The sequence below is a fragment of the Bos javanicus genome, chromosome 10 (assembly GCF_032452875.1).
Source record: "Bos javanicus breed banteng chromosome 10, ARS-OSU_banteng_1.0, whole genome shotgun sequence".
NCBI classification, from domain to species: domain Eukaryota; kingdom Metazoa; phylum Chordata; class Mammalia; order Artiodactyla; family Bovidae; genus Bos; species Bos javanicus.
Genome location: NC_083877.1, coordinates 19,080,756 through 19,099,061, shown reverse-complemented (window position 1 = coordinate 19,099,061; position 18,306 = coordinate 19,080,756). Strand labels below are relative to the sequence as shown.

At 49.1% G+C, this 18,306-nt stretch overlaps 1 protein-coding gene across 7 annotated transcripts in view; it reads left to right on the top strand.

Annotated features, from left to right (window-relative positions):
* The first annotated feature begins 1,549 nt into the window (after positions 1-1,549).
* CELF6 (CUGBP Elav-like family member 6) overlaps positions 1,550-18,306 on the top strand; it is a 30,165-nt gene continuing 13,408 nt past the window's right edge. For 2 of the 7 annotated variants that reach the window (XM_061430280.1, XM_061430277.1), the window contains exons 1-3: positions 1,557-2,123; positions 5,923-6,005; positions 16,253-16,301. In XM_061430280.1, coding sequence (XP_061286264.1) covers positions 1,862-2,123; positions 5,923-6,005; positions 16,253-16,301 — 394 coding nt within the window. In that variant the 5' untranslated portion in view covers positions 1,557-1,861. Of the gene's footprint in view, positions 2,124-5,922; positions 6,006-14,957; positions 15,124-16,252; positions 16,302-18,306 lie in introns of those variants that run through there. The other 5 variants (XM_061430281.1, XM_061430279.1, XM_061430278.1 and 2 more) reach the window with 5 other exon arrangements.

Genomic DNA, 18,306 nt, shown 5'->3' with positions numbered 1-18,306 from the left:
TACTCTTGAAAATATTCTTTTCACTCACCGACAAAGCATTTACCAAGATAGATCAGATTCTGAGGATCACAAAACCTCAACAAATGTAAAATAACTGAAATTGTACAGAGTATGTTCTCAAACTAGAAGTTCATAAAAGAGAGACAAAAGGAAAATTCTCCAAACAGTTGAAAACTAAAAAATAGACTTACAGAGAAAGTTTCAAAGAAATTTGAAAAAATACATCAAGCTCAGTGAAACAAATATTATGGTAACCATTCCATAATCAGGTAATTACAAGGATTTTTTTTTACTAAAAGTAAAAAAAAAAATTAATTATTTCTGAATTTGAATATTGTAACAACATTTTGTTGATTCCAGTTGCTACTGCTGCTCTTGAACAGTCATCAATGAAGACAGATTAGCAATTTTAATGAAAGAAGGCAAGAAAAAATTTTGAAATAAACATATAACTTATGAATTATTTATCTTTATTGTACTCCTTGTGTCCAAATATCACTGACCCATTAAAAGAATACTCAGACATAAGCAAGTGCAATAAAAATTCCATCAGCTCTGATATTTTGCCAACTTTCCATCATATAAAAGCAGTTTTACACATGTTTTTCATTTTTATTATGAAGGAGTATTTGCAGAAATAAGAAATAAACATATTTAACAACTTGTTGGTGATGGACAGGGAGGCCTGGTGTGTTGTGATTCGTGGGGTCGCAGAGTCGGACACGACTGAGCGACTGAACTGAACTGAACTGAACTTGATTTGTATCTTTTAAATATTTAGACACGCAGTACGTGTATTTTCATTTCTTCTTTTGCCCTGGCCCCAGCAGATGTTAGGGGCCGGCTTGGTCCTAACCTCCTTGACCCTCAGACCCTCAGCTTCCTTTTCTGGAAAAAGAGGATAACACTCGTGAGCTCACAGAATCAGGATGAACTAGGTGTGTGAGCAAATATGGCTATATAAGTTCCCTCAGTCTCCTGAGGAGGAATTCATGTTCCAGGAGTGTTTTGGAGTTTTTGTTTTGTTTTTCTTTCTTTAAAATTTTATTTTTAGTTTTTGCGGGATCCGTGGGAGACGAATGCATTTGAGTCTTGTGCGTAAGGTAGTTGTTGAGGAGAGAGCTGTGTGATAGGCGGGGTGGGATCGGCTCCGAGGACTGGCTTCGGTAGTGGGAATGGAGAAGAGGAATCCCCATCCACCCCCGCAGGAAACGCTCCAGTGATTGGAGGTGTGTGCCTGTGTGTGCTGGTGTGTGAGGAGAGGGGTTAGCTCTGACTCCCTCAGACATCACCACGCATGACAAAGCTACTTCCCCTCACGCTGTCCAAGGCGCACACGCACGATCCACGGCCACGCCCGCACATACTCGACAGACACAGGGCATCCTAGGGTCCGGTTGCCATGGCGAGCAGGAAGGAGCGCTAGAGCCCAGCCACCCCTCCCGCCCCCGGCCGAACCCGGTCAACTCCATCTCTGATTGGCCGTTGCTTCCTCATTATGCAAATCATTTGCGTAGACCCGGCGGCCAGCTGCCCTTACGTCATCAAACACAGGGGCTGGGGCTCGGGGCTCAGCTCTGGGAGAGCTCGGGCGGGAGCCCAGAGAGCGCCGCGCTGGGACCTCAAGCCAGACCCCAGCGTCCCGCCGCCTCAGCCCGGGCCTGCCCCGCCCCCTGCCCCGCCCCCTTCCAGCCCGCCCCACCCTTTCTACGCCCCTCCACCCGGACCCCGCCCCCTGTGCAGCCTCCCCTCCTGCCCTCGCCGCCTGGGTCCCGCCCCCTCCCCCCCGGCCCTCTCCACCGGTCCAGGGAGGGGACGGCGGGACAGGCGGGACCGGCGGGAGGGCGGACCGGGCGGGGATATGGCCGCGGCGCCCGGAGGGTCTGCGCCGCCCGCCGGCCCCGGCCCTCGCCTGGGTTTCAGCACCGCGGACAGCGGCATCGGCATGAGCGGGCTAAACCCGGGTCCTGCCGTGCCCATGAAGGACCACGACGCCATCAAGCTTTTCGTGGGGCAGATCCCGCGGGGCTTGGACGAGCAGGACCTCAAGCCGCTGTTCGAGGAGTTCGGCCGCATCTACGAGCTGACGGTGCTGAAGGACCGGCTCACCGGCCTCCACAAAGGTGCGCGGGGTCAGCCCAGCCCAGCCCTGCCCAGCCCTGCCCAGCCCAGCCCCAATCCGATTAGAATGAGGCCCAGCCCAAATCCCAGCCTCAACTGCAGCCCCAACCCAAGCCCTGCCTAGAGCCAGTCCAACACCAGTCCAGTACCAGCCCACTTCAGCCCAGTCTTTCTCCCAGATCACAGAACCCTCAACCCAGAATTTTCTGACACCCTCCTTCTGATCATCACTCTGGCTCCCTGGCGTGTTCTCTATTCTAACCTCCAACTCCCTACCCCTCGGCTCTCACACCCTAACAGTCTCCGCCTTTCAGCTGGACTTCCCTCCATCTTTCCCATCAGACAGCCCAAATCCAGGAATTTGGGAACTTATTCCACCTTCTAAGTCTCTGACACCCTCAGTCTCCCAAACCCTGGACCCAATCATTCCTGAATCACCCCCCCCCCCCAATCTGGTGCCAGCCCATTCAGGGATAACCACATTTACACACATTTTGGACTTGCACTCCTCATTCTTGCCTCTAAGACCTGGCAATATGTGGAGCCTCTTTTTGATTCAGATTGCCAGCCTAAAATCCCACAGACCCAAACTCTCGCCTTCTTCAGAATGCAGGCCCGTCTAAATCACAAAATCCAATTCCCTTCCCAGGAGGCTCTCAGCACCAAATTCCACCTTCTTGCATAGGAATAGCCCCAGTCTCTCCATTCCCATCCAGAACCCCAACACTATCTTCTTCTGATCTGAGTCCAGGACTCTGACCTCAGCAGGAACTCCAGCCATCTGTGCTCCCTCATCCCCCGCATCTCAGGTGTCCTCTCAGCTGAACCCACACTTCTTTTACTCTCTAATCTCCTCACTCCCGTGCCACATATTTGTCCCTTCCCAATCCTCTTTATGGACTCCCAATCCTCTTTATGGCTTTCCCTTCCTCACAAGCTGGTCCTAGACCAGAACCTGTGGACCAGAGCCTCAGGGTGGGTCAAGTTGAAGAGGCAGAAAGTGGTCTTCTCCCAGCCCCTGTTCAAGAGACAGGCACCATGGTCCTGTCCTGCCACACCTCTTTCTTCCTGTAGGGAGAGGGAGGAGGCTTGTTTACATGCAGAAAAGTCTGTCCAGGCTGGGCTGGAGTAAGATGGCCAGAGTCACATATCATACATAGGCATGGGAAGGAAATTATTTGAGAAGAATCACCTTTTTCTCTCCCCACCTTCACCATGCTGTAGTTTCAGGATTTGTGGAGTAGGGGAGGGTCTCCAACTATCCTCCATGATCTTTCCAGGAGAGAAGTGGTGGGCCCTGGGTAACAGCTAAATGTATTTTCCTAAGGGCTGAGAGCTGGAATCAGGCTGCCACCTTTTCAACTCAAAGGCTTTGGGGAGTTCCTAGGCACACTAATGTAGGAGTTTCAGGAAAATGTCCATAGAGGATCTGGGACCAGCTATGTAGCAGTGCATCTTAAACCCTTTGGAGTGGGGTTATTTTTAAAGGGGCATGAAACCACAAGACCATACCACCCAGATCCCTTCTAATGCAGTCCAGTTGCCCAACTGCCCAACCATCCATAGCAACTTATGGTCTTATTTTTTAGACATTTATTTCAGTATGTAAGTACAAGCTGGTCTTTCTGAGCAATCTGTAGTAAAGGAAGTGTATAGATTCTCTTTAATTCTCACTCTTCTCACTCAAACACCATCAGAGTTTCTGAACTGTTCCCTAATCCTTTCTCTCTCTCCACTTAGTTCTAATTCTTCCTGTTTATTTTTTTCCCCATTCATCTGTCCCTCAAGCCATGCTTCTCTGTCTTTTTATCCTGCTGTTCTTCCACTCCCTGTCCACACAGGGCTCCTTTTGGCAGCAAGTAGGCCCTTGAGCCTTTCAGACAGGGCCCCAGCCCTGCTCAGTTCTGACGTCAGCTAATATGGTTTGGTGGTGGAAGATGGAGCAGGGATGTAAGCGGAATCAGGTTTTGGTGATTTTTTTCCCCAAATCAACCCACAACTCTTGAAGGCAAGGTTACTTTGCAAGGTCAATGGGGAGGGTCTCCCAATCAACATATTCTCCACCTTCTCCCCAGCAACAGTGACGTCCAAAAGCCAGAGTGACTCATTTTCTTTTAGATGGCTGAATACTGAAGGGGGCAGCCACAGTATTTCAAAGCCACAGCTTTGAAAACAAGCTCAGCCTAGGAGTTGGAGATTCCAAACCCTGTCCTACCACTGGCATACTTTCTGGGCATCAGTTTTCCTATTGATATGATAAGTGGTTGTTCCAGGAGTTCTCTAAGGTCTCTTTAACCCAGTGAATGGCAGATATCTGCCCACCTTAAGAGGACAGCCACATGGATAAAATGTTCCCATTTGCCTTTGAAGTCTGCTGAGGTCTAAGTGGAAAACTGCATCAAGCTCCTAATGGTTTCCCACATCCACTTTCTCTTCCTTTAGTCTTTTTCCTTCCTTTACTCAGAAGGCTCTTCTTGAAAACACAGACCTAATGTCACAACCCTGCTTAAAACCCTTTAGTGGCTCTCTACTGTTCTTAGGACAAAATTCAAAATCCAAACTGAAGTTACAGATGAGCTGATCCCTGCATACCTCTCTGGCCAATCTGCCCCCAGTTACCAACCTTCAACCATACTGGCCTTCCATCTGTTTCCCAACACACTGAATTCTTTACTCAGTCCTATAGAATATGTAATAGTCCAATAGAATATGTACTATTCTCTCTGCTTGAAATAATCACTACCCTTTCCATCACCTTGTCAACCCCCCTCTGTTATTGAGAGCTCAGTGTGTTCTCTGAGACATTCATTCCTCAATTGTGTGGACTTAGATACGTCTCCCTCATGATCCTTTACATGATTCCCATGAGGGCAGGAAATGTGTCTGTCTTGTTACCACTTTACCTTCAAGCCATCATAATATACCACTATAAGAAGTAAGTATTCAATAAATCTTTTCTGAGTAAGTGAGTGTTCAATGAATGACTTTTGGAACGGAAGAAGTCTTGGCCCTATGCTTCCTAGCAGGCTACAGGTTCTGAGGCTGGACAAACAGTGGGTAGGACTGAACCTTTGGTTCAACTTAGACTCCTTCTCTCCCCTTTAACTACTTATTCTTTTAGAGAAGTCATGTTTGGGGCATAAAAACACTTTAAGAGGCCCTATCCTGTAGTCCTGGGAGGGTTGATGAATCAAGTACTTTGGATAGGACTGGAAGTCCCTAGAAGCTCCTGTCTATAAGATGTCCTTAAACCAGTTCCATCTCCCAAGCTTCAAATCAATCCATTCCTTAGACTCAAACTAGGAGGAGGTATCAGGAAGGAGTTGTGGGGTCCTGGGCTTGGTTCCCAACCTTCTTCCTCCTTTTCTGTCTGCTCCCATCTGAAACTGAGTTGGGAAGGAATTGAGGTTGATTCTTAGAGACTTTAGGAGTATGAATCCAAAAAGGAAGGGGGAGGTTGGGGTTAAAGCTGAAGGCAAAGCCGCTTAGGGAGTTTTAACCCCAACAGGATTTATGGCTGGCATGGGGAGGGGAGATGTGGGATTGCATGAATATGTGATTGGGTGTGGGTGCACATGTTCCCTAGGCAAAAGGCCAGGAGCGAGTGAGGGAGCCAGAGTCTGTGACACGGGCACATGAAGATCCTCCCTTCAGAGAAGGTGGGAGGCAGAGAAGTCTTCTCAGAAGCAGTACCCTTGTAGAAAGGAGAATGGCCTTGAGTTTGTCAGTGTAATAGGGTCTTTCCAGGAAGAGTATCTGGGGGTTTCAGGAAAACCCCTGAGCCAGCCTCTTCCTCCCCAGGCTGTGCCTTCCTCACCTACTGCGCCCGGGACTCTGCTCTCAAGGCCCAGAGTGCACTGCACGAGCAGAAGACCCTGCCAGGGGTAAGTCCACCAGGGTTGGGGGGGGCGGTGGGAACCACTTCTGGCTGGGAACATGCCCTATGTGCTTGCCAAAGCAGCATGTGGTGGCTGGGTTGGGATCAGGAACTAGAAGAAGAGTCATCTTTCTAGCAGAGGACTTACCTGTACCCTTAACAGCTACAGGTTATATGTTATATTCAGTCTTCTGGTCCAAAGAAATGGGCCTGAGACTCTTGGGCCAAGTGTACTATTCCCATCTTTTAGGAAAGTCATTACTCTTGTGAGCTATGCTAGAATTTGTCGATTTGGCTAAAATCATGATGTTAGGTGTCATTTGTCACTGGTGTGAGCATATTTGCAGATACACAGGGGAGAGGCTCTGCTGGGCTGGTATCCCATTTCTTCGAGTTCTGGGGTCCTGGATGATCCTCTTCCTGTAATTCTTTTTGGGTGTCTTGACTCACCAATATTACTTTCCTTCCACACCTCCAAACACTTAGCTCAAGGTTAAAAGAGATCTCATTCTACAGGCAGCTAGGCCAGTGCACATCAGTGGCACTTGATATGGCCTTGGCTGATGGCTAATCGCTAGACAGAAGACAAAGCAGGACCTACTGCTGAAGGAAGAAAGTGGCAATCGTTAGGGACTAGTGTTCCTAACACTTGGGGAACTAGGGTTCACCAGGAGCAAGTCATACTACACAGTTTCATTTTCTCTTGTCCAAGGAGTGACATGTCTAGAGCAAGAATGCTGTTGTCCTGGGCAGGCCAAGCCTGGGAATATATCCAATTCCAGGCCTCAGGATTAAGAGGGTCCTGAGCCTACCAGAAAGAGACTTGGATGGTATAGGGACATAAAATATATTATGGCATGATAATTTGAAGAATCAGGGATATTTAGCTGGACAGGGTTTAGTGAGGGCTACAATAGGGAGACATCATAACATAATAATTACGAATACTAGTTTTTGAGTCTCATAGACTGGAGTTGAATCCCAGCTCTGCCATTTAGCATTTCTGTATCTTCAGATACATTACTTAGACATTCAAGCTTCAATTCCTCACCTATAGGGAGTGGGTAATACTAATGCTTAGCTCACTGGACTATTGGGGGGATTAACTGAGGCTTAGCAAGTACCTGGTATAGAGTAAGATCTCAATACATATTACTGCTGGGGTGGGTACCCACCTTCAGATCCTGAAGAAGGATTTGGTCTTCTATGGGTATCCCCATAGGGCAGGACCAGGATCAGTGGGGTATAAAAAACAGCCATATTAATTTCAGCTCAGTATAAAGAATTCATTTCTCATCATCAGAGCCCTCCAGCAATAAAACAAACTTCAGGGAATTCTCTGGTGGTCTAATGGTTAGGACTCCACCCTCACTGCTTGAGGTCCCAGGTTCAAGCCCTGGTTAAGGAACTAAAACCCTCCAAGCCGCATAGTGCAATCAAAATATGAAAATTAAAATGAAATTACATTTTAAAAAAAAGACAAGCTTTACTTAGAGCTGATCAAGCTGTTAATGGGGTGTCAGGTCCTAGAACCAATCCTTGTAATTGAAGGAACTTGAGCCTGGGTCTTGAAGGCTCAGTGTCAAGTAACACCAATGTGGGCTTCCTGGATGACTCAGTGGTAAAGAACCACCCTGCAATGCAGGAGACCCAGGTTCAGTCCCTGGGTAGAGAATATCCCCTGGAGAAGGAAATGGCAACCCACTCCAGTATTCTTGCCTGGAGAATCCCATGGACAGAGAAGCCTGGCGGGGTACAGTCCATGGGGTCGCTAAGAGTCAGACAAGACTGAGCAACTAAATCCACCACTGCCACCGCAACACCAACTTATCACCCTCACCAATCCTCTGGAGGCAGGCTCTGGAGCTAGACAGACCTGGGTGTCAATCCAGGACCTACCACTCACTAACTCTATGACCTTGGGCAAGTCTTTACCGCTCTAAGCCTAGGCTTTCCTCCTCTGTGAAATTGAGCTTGTAGGGCTGTGATAATAATTAAATAAACTAAGTCATATAAAGTGCTTAACACAAATCTTGGCAGACAGTAAGTATTCAGTACAGGTTAGCTGATGGTAGTAGTAGTAACAGCAGCATTACTAGGAGTGATAGTAGAAGTCATTATGCATCCACCCTTGGGAGTAAATGACTTCTGTCGCTAGAATTAAGAGTCAGGGAGACAAGTGATAAGACTCCATATATGGCAAACATCATGGTAAAGGTGCAGAGACCACAGGAACAGTGTGAAACGGGGCTGGGAGTGTAGAGGAGGGTCCCCACATGAGCACGGGCCAGACCGGAGAGAAGATCCACAGAGGGCTATGGTTGAAGGGGAAACTTTGAATCCCACGGTGAAGGGTTTGGACTTTATCCTGAAAGCTAACAGAAGACACTGAAAAAACTAAGATGAAATCTGGGAGAACAAATCCCCCGCAGGGACTTCCCTGATGGCCCAATGGCTACGACTCTGTGCTCCCAATGCAGGGGATCCAGCAGAGGAGCATATAAGGAAGATATGGCACATATATACAATGGCATATTACTCAGCCATTAAAAAGAATGAAATAATGCCATTTGCAGCAACACGGATGGTCCTAGAGAGTGTCACACTGAGTGAAGTAAGTTAGAGAAAGAGGAATATCATATGACATCCCTTATATGTGGAATCTAACAAGAAATGATATGAATGAACCTACAAAATAGAGACTCACGAATTGAGAAAATGAACTTACGGTTGCCTGGGGAAAGGGATAGCTAGGACACACTACTATATTCAAAATGGATAATCAATAAGGATCTATTGTATAGCAGAAAAGAACACAAAAATCCACAGGGTATCTGGGTTTGATCCCTGGTCAGGGAACTACAGGGCTTCCCAGGTGGCACTAGTGGTAAAGAACCCACCTGTCAGTACGGGAGCTGTCGGACACTCTGGTTCTGTCCCTGGGTTGGGAAGATCCCCTGGAGGAAGGGCTGGCAACCCACTCCAGTATTCTTGCCTGGAGAATTGAATAGACAGAGGAGTCTGGTGGGCTATGGTCCATAGGATCACAAAGAGTCGGACACGACTAAAGCAACTCAGCATACACATGCGTGCAGGGAACTAGATTCTGAATGCGACAATTAAGAGTCTGTATGCTGCAACTAAAGATCCCACATGCAGCTAAAACCTGGTGCAGCCAAATAAACAAATAATAAAGAAAAAAATCCCCTCCTCAACCAGCCACAGGGCTCCACAAGTGAAGGGGTACCTGGTGGACTCTATCGGGCTGAGGGCACCTGAGATCAGGACAGTGAAGCGCTATACTACTAGGGTTATTTCTGGGAAGGAAAAGAAATAATAACTAACATGTATTGATAGCGACAGTGTTCCTAGCACTTGACATGTTCAAAGTCATTTAATCCTCTATGAAGAAGGTATTGTTATGGCATTCACATTTTATAGATGAGGAAATTGAGTCATGGAGAACAAGTGACTTGCCCAAGGTCGGGTAGTTACTGATGGGAAGATCAGGGCTTTGAGCCTAGGTAGTCAGGCTCCAGAACTCATTCACTTAGCCACTGCACTGTTACCAGCCAGACTGGTGGCAGACAGGGGACAAAGGTTCTAGAGCAGATGATGACTGGGTACACCTGGCCCCTCTGACCCTGTCATCCTCAGGCTTCCAATATGGCCTGACTTCCTCTGATACTGCCAGGATTGGCTTGGTTCACCCTCCTCAGCTTAACAAAGTGAAAATTAATATTTAATTATTCTCCTAAATGAAAATCAATGGCCTTGTTGGCTAGCCCCAGCATTGGCCGAGCCATCCATCTTTCCTCTGGGCCTGCCAGGGGCAGCAGCAGCTTTAGTCACCTGGCCTTGGGCCCACCAGCATGGAGGGGGAAGGTGCCCAGCTCCCTGTAGGCTCAGGGTCCTGGGCACACTGCCACCTGCTGGAGAAGCACAGATAAGACTTCAATCTGGACTCCTACTGGAGACACTCACACTGTCACTGTGGGGTTAAGAAAAGCTGGGTCAAATTCAAAGAGAAAGCCTGAACCCCTAGGAGAAATTTCATGGTGTCTGCCCAGCTGGTACCTCCCCCACCCCTCTCTACCAGCTCCGTGCTAATTTCTATCACCTATTAAAGCTTGGCTCCCAAATCAGGACTCCCTTCAGACCTCAGTGGTTGTCCCAGCTTCTGCAGCCTCTTCCCCAGGAAGCTGGAGCGGCTTCTTTCAGCCTCACTTCAGGCTCCGGAATCCACCTGGAGAAAGTGAGGCCCGACCTTGGCCCTGCCTTCCAGGATTCAGAAGGTGCCCCCTCCCTCGCTTGTCTCTCCTCATGCTCATGATCTCCTTTTCCCTGGGCATCCACCCCTTCAAACACTGAGTACACTTGCTTTTGCAGGTGTGTCCTGCGTGAAAGAGCTTGAGTGAAAAAGGCAAACGGGGGTGCAGTCTAGCCATGCTCTGTTGACCCAGCCATGCTCATGATCATAGGACTGTGTCAGCCCCATTCTTCCTAATTTGTCCACAGTATCTAATTTGCCTGTCTGTATCTCACACAGATGCACTGAATGTGCTAGCACCTGCTCATTGCGTGAGCTGGTGCCTTTGCCTTCAAGGAGCTTCCAGCCCAGAAATAACCCACTGCACCTCAGTGGGGTTTACCTCTGGGCACATAAAAGAGGCATCAGGAGTGGAGAGGGTGGAGATGCTATCTGAGCTGAATCATGATCATCATGTTTGAGGGCCTAGAAACCTAAAAGACAAAGGCTACTTCTGGAATCTTGGGAACATTGTGAGAACTGGCAGGGAAGGTGTCCAGTGGAGATGGCTAAGGCTCCAGCTGAATGGAGAGGATCACATGTACAGGACAACAGGGGACGCAGGACTAACAGGTTTGGGCTCCCAGTCTTAGGATCTCAGGCTTTATTGGAGGCTTACAATGGGGAGCTGTGGGTGCATTTGGCGCAGGGAAGAGAGAGGGACTGGTATTAAAAGATCACTCTGGATATGGAGTGAGGCTGGCATGGAGAGGAAGCACTGTGGGAGGCAGGTGACCCTCTGGACACAGTTACTTGAGTGCAGGTGAATATGACACTGGCGTGGAGCTGGGATTGAGGCAGGGATGGAGAGGAGAGGATGGATTTGTCATCTGTACAGACCCTAGAACGAATGGGACTCGGGAGTGGACTGAATTAGAGGAAGGGGGTGAGGCAGAACAAAGTGCTGACCGTGGTGGTTTCCTTTTTATCTGCTCAGCTCTCTCTTGCACCCATGACACCTCTCTTAGACCCACCAGGAGCCCCGTCTTTGGGGAGGTTACAATAAACAGTCTTCCCACAGTGAGGGGAAGGGGCTGAGGGTATCATGAGTGCCAAGTGGAGGGAATAGTTAGCATCGGACAGAAGAGTCTGAAGAAGGAGATGCAGAGTCCAAAGGCAGGAACTGTAAGCAAGCTAAGCAGGGAGGAGTAAGGTGTGGCCTTCCTTGCTGCTCACAGAGGCAGAAGGATCAGGACCCAGCGTGTGTCTGTGCTGCTGCTGACCTTCTCCATTCCATGGCCTGGAGTGGGTTGTTCTCTCCTTTTTCTGACATACTCTCCTTTGACTTCCCCTCCAGAGCTAGGTCCTGAAGCAGACGTAGGCCTGGACTTGGGAAACTCAGGGGAACAAGTGTTCAGCCAAGGGCAAGAGCTCCCCTGAGGTCCCATGACAAGTGCTTGACCAAGGAGGCAATGCCTTCTTTCTTCAAAGGGGAATCGTGGGTACTTCACCCCACTCCCACATCCCTCCCCTGGCTGTGGAAGGAATGAAGCAGGTAGGGTTGCCCAGGTAACTCATGTGGGCATCTCTCTTTCTCCTCCAGTCACAGACAACATACCCAAATACTGGATGCCCTCCCCAACCACTTCCCAGTGGAGACTGAAGGTCAGAGCCTAGGGGAGCATTCCTTTTCCCAACTCAGTCATCACCATCTTGGGCTCCTGCCCTGCACCTCCTACCTGCCAAACTACCAACTTCCCCAACACCTAAGCCAGAAACCTGTCAGTCAGAATTTCCTCCTCTCCCTCATTCCCCATATTCAATACAACTTTAGTCCAGTTCATTCTTCCTCAATATCTCTTGAATCTGTCCATTTCCTTCTGCCCTGATCCAGGTCACCCTCAACCCTTACCTGTATCACTGATCTTCCTGCCTCTAATTTTTCCCTTTCCAATCCTTACTCTGCATAATGACAGTTCATGGGATCCTTCATAAGACAGATTCTTCCCCTACTTCCCTAGATCTCTGCTGCCTTTGAAATACAACAAACTTCCTCATCATAGTTTTCACAACCTGCCCTGATCTGGCTTCTGACTTTTCAATTTCATATCCTTCCATTTAAAACACAAACACAAACAAAAAACGTATAACATCTGGTGCATCTACTAAGATCTAGCTTTTGTCACTTTCACCACACCCCTTCAAAGTAGGATCATGAATCCCCTTTTACTAATGTGGCTACTGAGGCTCAGAGACCTTTTAGTAAACTGTACTGATGAAGCCAGGATCTAAATCCACATCTATCTGACTGGGAGAAATTTGTACTACCCTAGCCCCCTAGTGGCTCAGCTGGTAAAGAATACTCCTGCGATGCAGGAGACCTGGGTTCAATCCCTGGGTTAGGAAGATCCCCTGAAGAAGGGAAAGGCTACCCACTCCAGTATTCTGGCCTGGAGAATTCCATGGACTATATAGTCCATGGGGTCGCAAAGAGTCAGACACAACTGAGCGACTTTCATCATCATCATCATCATCATCAGAGCACTCACTGGCTATGGGTGCCTTGCTTCACGCATCAAGTTTGCTTTGGTCATCTATTTTACATATAGTAATATTCTCTCAATTCATCTTCCCACCAGGGAAGCCCAAGAATACTCCAGTATTCTGGCCTGGAGAATTCCATGGACTGTATAGTCCATGGGGTCACAAACAGTTGGACACGACTGAGCAACTTTCCCTCACTAGCCCCCTCAATGTCAGGCGCCTACCTGAAAACCCTTACTCTTTCAGACTTTCGTCTCCCTGTCCATACCCCAGCCATCTGGAATGTTCAGCCTCCAGCCCTGCCCCTCCCACGATGGCCCAGTGACCCCAGTGCTGCAAGACCCAGCTCAAACTCTGCCTGCTCCACAAAGCCATCCCTGAGCCAGCCTCTCCAGCTGGAGTCAGCCTCTCCCACAGCACTTCACCTTGCACTCCTCCCCTGGTCCTGGCCCCTCTGTTCCTCATTTGTGTTCATGCCTTCAGAACAGAGTTGAGCAACTTGAGGGAAAATCATGGACTTCAATGTCAGACAGACCAGGGGGCAAATCCCAGCTCAAGCACCATGTCATCTCAGACAAGTGATTTAGCCTCCCCCAAAGGCAATGGCACCCTACTCCAGTACTCTTGCTTGGAAAATCCCATGGATGGAGGAGCCTGGAAGGCTGTAGTCCATGGGGTCGCTGAGGGTCAGACACGACTGAGTGACTTCACTTTCACTTTTCACTTTTATGCATTGGAGAAGGAAATGGCAACCCACTCCAGTGTTCTTGCCTGGAGAATCCCAGGGACGGGGGAGCCTGGTGGGCTGCCATCTATGGGGTTGCACAGAGTCGAACACGACTGAAGCGACTTAGCGCAGCAGCAGCAGCAGCAGCAGCCTCAACTTTCTCATCTGTACTATGGGAACAACAACATTCTCTTGTAGAGTGTTTGGAAGGAATTTAGAGACAGTGTATATACAGTGCCCCAGGAAGGGCCTGGCACATAGTGGGCTCTTGGGAAATGGTGACATTATTTTACCCTTTAAGGACAGGGTCCCAGGGTCATTGCTGTCTCTCCTGAAGGGCCCAGCTCAGGGCTCTTCAGAGTTCTGGGAATACTGACAACATGGCTGAGTGGTGGAAAGTCTAGGTGCCCACCCTCTGAGACCTGGACTCTGCCAGGTCCACGTGGGATGTTTATGTACCACCTAATGCCCACTCTCCATCAAAGAGTGGTGCAGTGGGGGCTGGGGGAAGGGACATCCTCCAGAGCCCCAATGAGCTCCATCTCCCCAGAAACCCAGCCGGGGAGGCAGCTGCCATGGAAACTGCTGTCACATGTGCTCATCACTCTAGGCTCCAGAGAGAAATTCTTAGAATCTATTTAAGAACTAATAAAATAATGATGGTCTTGCTCACCATCACTGGCCCCCACCCCAGGCTTCTCCCCTGCTGCCACACTCCCCCCTCCCTTTCCTATGCTCCCTTCCTGACCCCTATCCCCTCAATTCCTTCTCATCTCCACCAGTATTTCTTTCCTTGCCCCTTTGCAGGTCCGTTTTACTCTCTTATCATTTCTGTCTTCCTGTGTCTCTTCATCTCTCCCTGTGTCTCTGCTCTCCATGGCTCTGTCTCTTGGTCTCTCCTCCACAGTCACAGGTGGCTATGTCCAGGGAGGGGTCCTGTCCTCCCGGTCCCTGGTCCAGGCCAGTCCAGACCTGTCCAGCTCACCCTGATCTGCTTGGATTGATCTGTCATCCCCTCTAGACTGAAGCCTGTGTCCTGTCGGTGTCTCGGCCCCCATCCACAACCTGGTCCTCTGCAGGTGCTCCACCACCAGCGGGCGGGTGTGTCAGAGCGCATAAGAACCTGAGTCCTGGGAGGGAGGGGGATTGTGCTGGTTCAGGCTTGGCCTGTTTTCCTTTCCTTTTTTTTTTTTTAAAGCCCTCCCCACTCCCCCTCCTCCAAATTTGATCCAAAGGAAATTGCTCAACTGTGACTGCCAGGGCGTTACCATGGTTACTGGGTAGCACTTGTGGCTATGGTAACAGGAAGCTGCCCGTTGTCTCGGCAACAAGCACACTGGTAGAGGATGGAGTGGCCCCTGATTGGTGCAGAAGCATTGCATTTCCTGAGGGGAGGGGGTCAGATCATCACCTTCTCAGGCCAGATGGGCATCAGTACCCCTTCCTCCACGAACAGGAAGGCTGCGGTTCATTCCTCCCAGCACTCAGCTGTCTGCCCCCCAACAATAATTCCTCACGTCCTACGCACCCAGCTCCTGGCAGTTTACAAAGACCTTTTGCGTCCCCATTATCTCATGTGATCCCCACAACACCCATGAGAGGAAGGTGAGATGGGGATTCAATCATGAATTCTCTCAGGGTGGTTGGGGGATGGGAGTGGGTGGGGTGTATATCGAAATCACCTGGGAGCGTTTACCAATGAATGATACAGTTCCCCCAACTTGAGAGTCTGATATGGTTCCCGGGTGATTCATATCTACCCCTGATCAGGGAACCCCTGAATTAGAAGGTGAAATCGGTTGGTGGGGGAAGGGAGGGAGGAAGGAGCCAAGCTGCTTTCCAGGTTTACAGCTTGGATGACTGGAAGGATCAGGTCTGGGCAAAGAGATGAGCTCTGGTTTGGGTGTGTTCAGTGGAAGGTACCAGTGGACTTTCTAGTCGGGGTGTCCAGCAAGCAGCTGGCCACAAGGGGCTCAAGCTCAGGCAGGAGGTCCAGGCTGGAGACGCAGAGCTCTGAGTCAGCCCTGTGGGGACAGGAGCAGAGGCTGTGGGTGTGGATGAGACTCTTCAGGGTGAAAGGGAAGAGTGGGGTGAGTGGGGCCGAGGATAGTACCCTGGAGAACTCCAGCATCCTCAGGGTAGAGGGTGCCCAGCGAGAGGACTGGGAGGGTGAGTGTAGACTATAGTGACGTAGAAACTTGGGGGAGGTTTTTCTCGTTTGACAAGTTGAATCCAAGCGAGGATGGCTTACTCTAAGTCATACAACCACTAAACGGCAGAGTTGGGGGTAGACAACACTAAATCTTGATTCCCAGATTGTTTAAATGACACATAGAAATTATATTCTCAGTCTTAGACACAAAACACAAATCTGCAGTATCAGTTCTACCCTGCTACCCAATTCCTCTCACCCAGAGGAAGTCCAGGAGCCAGAGGGGCAGGCCTCACATGGTCTGTGCACAGAGCCCAAGGCAGGAGAATCTCTTTAGCCTCCACATTCCCTCCTCTACTTGCCCTGAGCTTCGTATGGCCTAATCCTCAGGCTTTAGCACCTTCTAAAGTCCTGCATTTAAGGGAGGAATCTTGGAGAAAATCTATAATTCCTGTGTGAGAGTGGTGGGGTATAGAGTGGTGGAGTGAGGGCTTAGATCCTGAGAAGTCCAGGGATGGAGAAGGCGGGGCCCCAGGACCAGGCGGTCGTGCTGATGGGGTGTGTTGGTCCGATGTCTTTCAGATGAATCGTCCTATCCAAGTGAAGCCGGCTGCCAGTGAGGGCCGAGGAGGTAACTTGCCTGCCTGACAAATCTCAGGGTATTATCCATGGCGGGGATGGCGGGCCCACTCCTGAAGTCAGGATTACCCATGTTTTATTACTAGAGCCCCCCTCCGCCTGCCTTGGATAAGGGGAACAAGTAGGGAGGGACCAGATTGCTCAGCCCCAGAAACAACTCAGCCATCCCAGATCAGACTGAGGAGGGATGGGGTCCCAGCATCCCCAGACCCAGAAGGCTGAGGAGATAGAGGCTACACGTAGAGGAAGGGAGTTCTTGTCACCTGGCCCCTGGAGAAAGTTCGTTCCTGTTTTAACAGGTGGAACTTCCAGATTTGTTTGAAGAACCAGGCTAGAGTTATTCTCCTTTTCCAGATTCTTCTGATTACAGAAAATCCAGTCCATTCTAGGTTGGAGCCACTCATATTCCTTCATTGCCTTAGGGAAAAGATGAGGCTGGTCAGACAGATTTTGCAGGCCATATTAAGAAATTTGACTCTATGTTGAGGACCATGGAAAGTCTTCAAAAGTGCTTTTTTTTTTTTTTTTTAGCTGCACTGTTTCATAGTGCAGGAAAAAACTAAAGCTCCTTAAGAACAGAGGGTTTGAGAGCCTGTGCTTTTTGACAACCAGCCACGTTATGGCCAGCTTCTAAGCTGGAAAAGCAAGACTAGCTTCTGGTGTCAGTTCTTGGTGTCTTTCTTGCCCTTGGGTGTTAAATCATTCCAAAATATCTGCCTGTAACCCTCCCTGACATCTGCTGACTCTCTCTGATCTCTGATTCTGGTCTCTGATTTCCTGATCTCTGATTCTCTGCTTCTGGTCAAGATACTACCATCCCACTTTGTCTTGAGAAGCTACTTCCAAGCTTCCTGCCTCCCTCTTCATACACACATCCTCCTTTTCCATCTCATTCTTTCCAGACTGGTTTTTGAGAAGTTCCAGGCTGCACACCAAACCTCTGGTTCACTTGTCCCAAGAATTTCTGCTTCTTGGGAACCTGTTAGGCATCATGGCCAGTGTTGGCCATCTTCTCAGCCCTGCTCACAAACACTAGACAGTCCCACAGCTGAGAGGCCGCCTGAGAGTATCTGAGTAAGCTAAGAAGCAGACAGGTTGGACTGTAGTTTGTTCAACCATCCAACCAATATCTTTTGAGTAACTTACTCCACATTAGGAATGCAAGGCAAAGCTGCCTCCTGGCCTCATGAAGCTCTATTGTTTATAAGGGAATATAAACAGTAAAGGAAGCTATTATTCAGTGTGATCAGTGCTTTTCAAGTCCCGGGGGTTGTGGGGAAACAAACATGGGGCACCTAACTTAGTCTAGGAGGTCGAGGTGGGCTCCCAGAGGTAACACTATTTAAGCTGAGACCTCCAGGATGAACGAGAAGGAGCCAAATAGAAAAAGGAGGCGCAAGGGAGCAAGTACGTCAGGTAGAGGGAAGCACACGTGCAGGGCTCAGAAGAACACGATGCGACTTGGAGTCTGGTTCAGGAACTGAATCCAGGACACTGGGGACATATTTGTTGCTTGGAGTCTAACACATCTTACCAGGATGAGGGCCACTGCCCAAAGGAGACCTCCACACCAATAATGCTTCTGCTTAGCCTGGTCCAGATGTCTTGGTCATCTGGGCCCCTAGCAGTGGCATCAGTGTGACTTTTATAATTTTCCTCCTTCTTTTTGTACAAGTTTTTCAGGTGTAATATCACTGACAAATTCTGGCATTTCACCTCTACACCTGTTCAGATTCTGAGCAGCTCAAGAGAGCAGGAAAAGAAAATATAGCTGAAAAGACATCTGCCTGGCAGTAGGATTCATAATTTTAAAAAGAAAAATAGCGAAAGTTTTAGTGACTCAATCATGTCCAACTCTTTGTGACCCCATGAACTGTAGCCCTTCAGGCTCCTCTGTCCATGGGGATTCTCCAGGCAAGAATACTGGCATGGGTAGCCATTCCCTTCTCCGGGGGATCATCCCCACTCAGGGGTCAAACTCAGGTCTCCTGCATTGC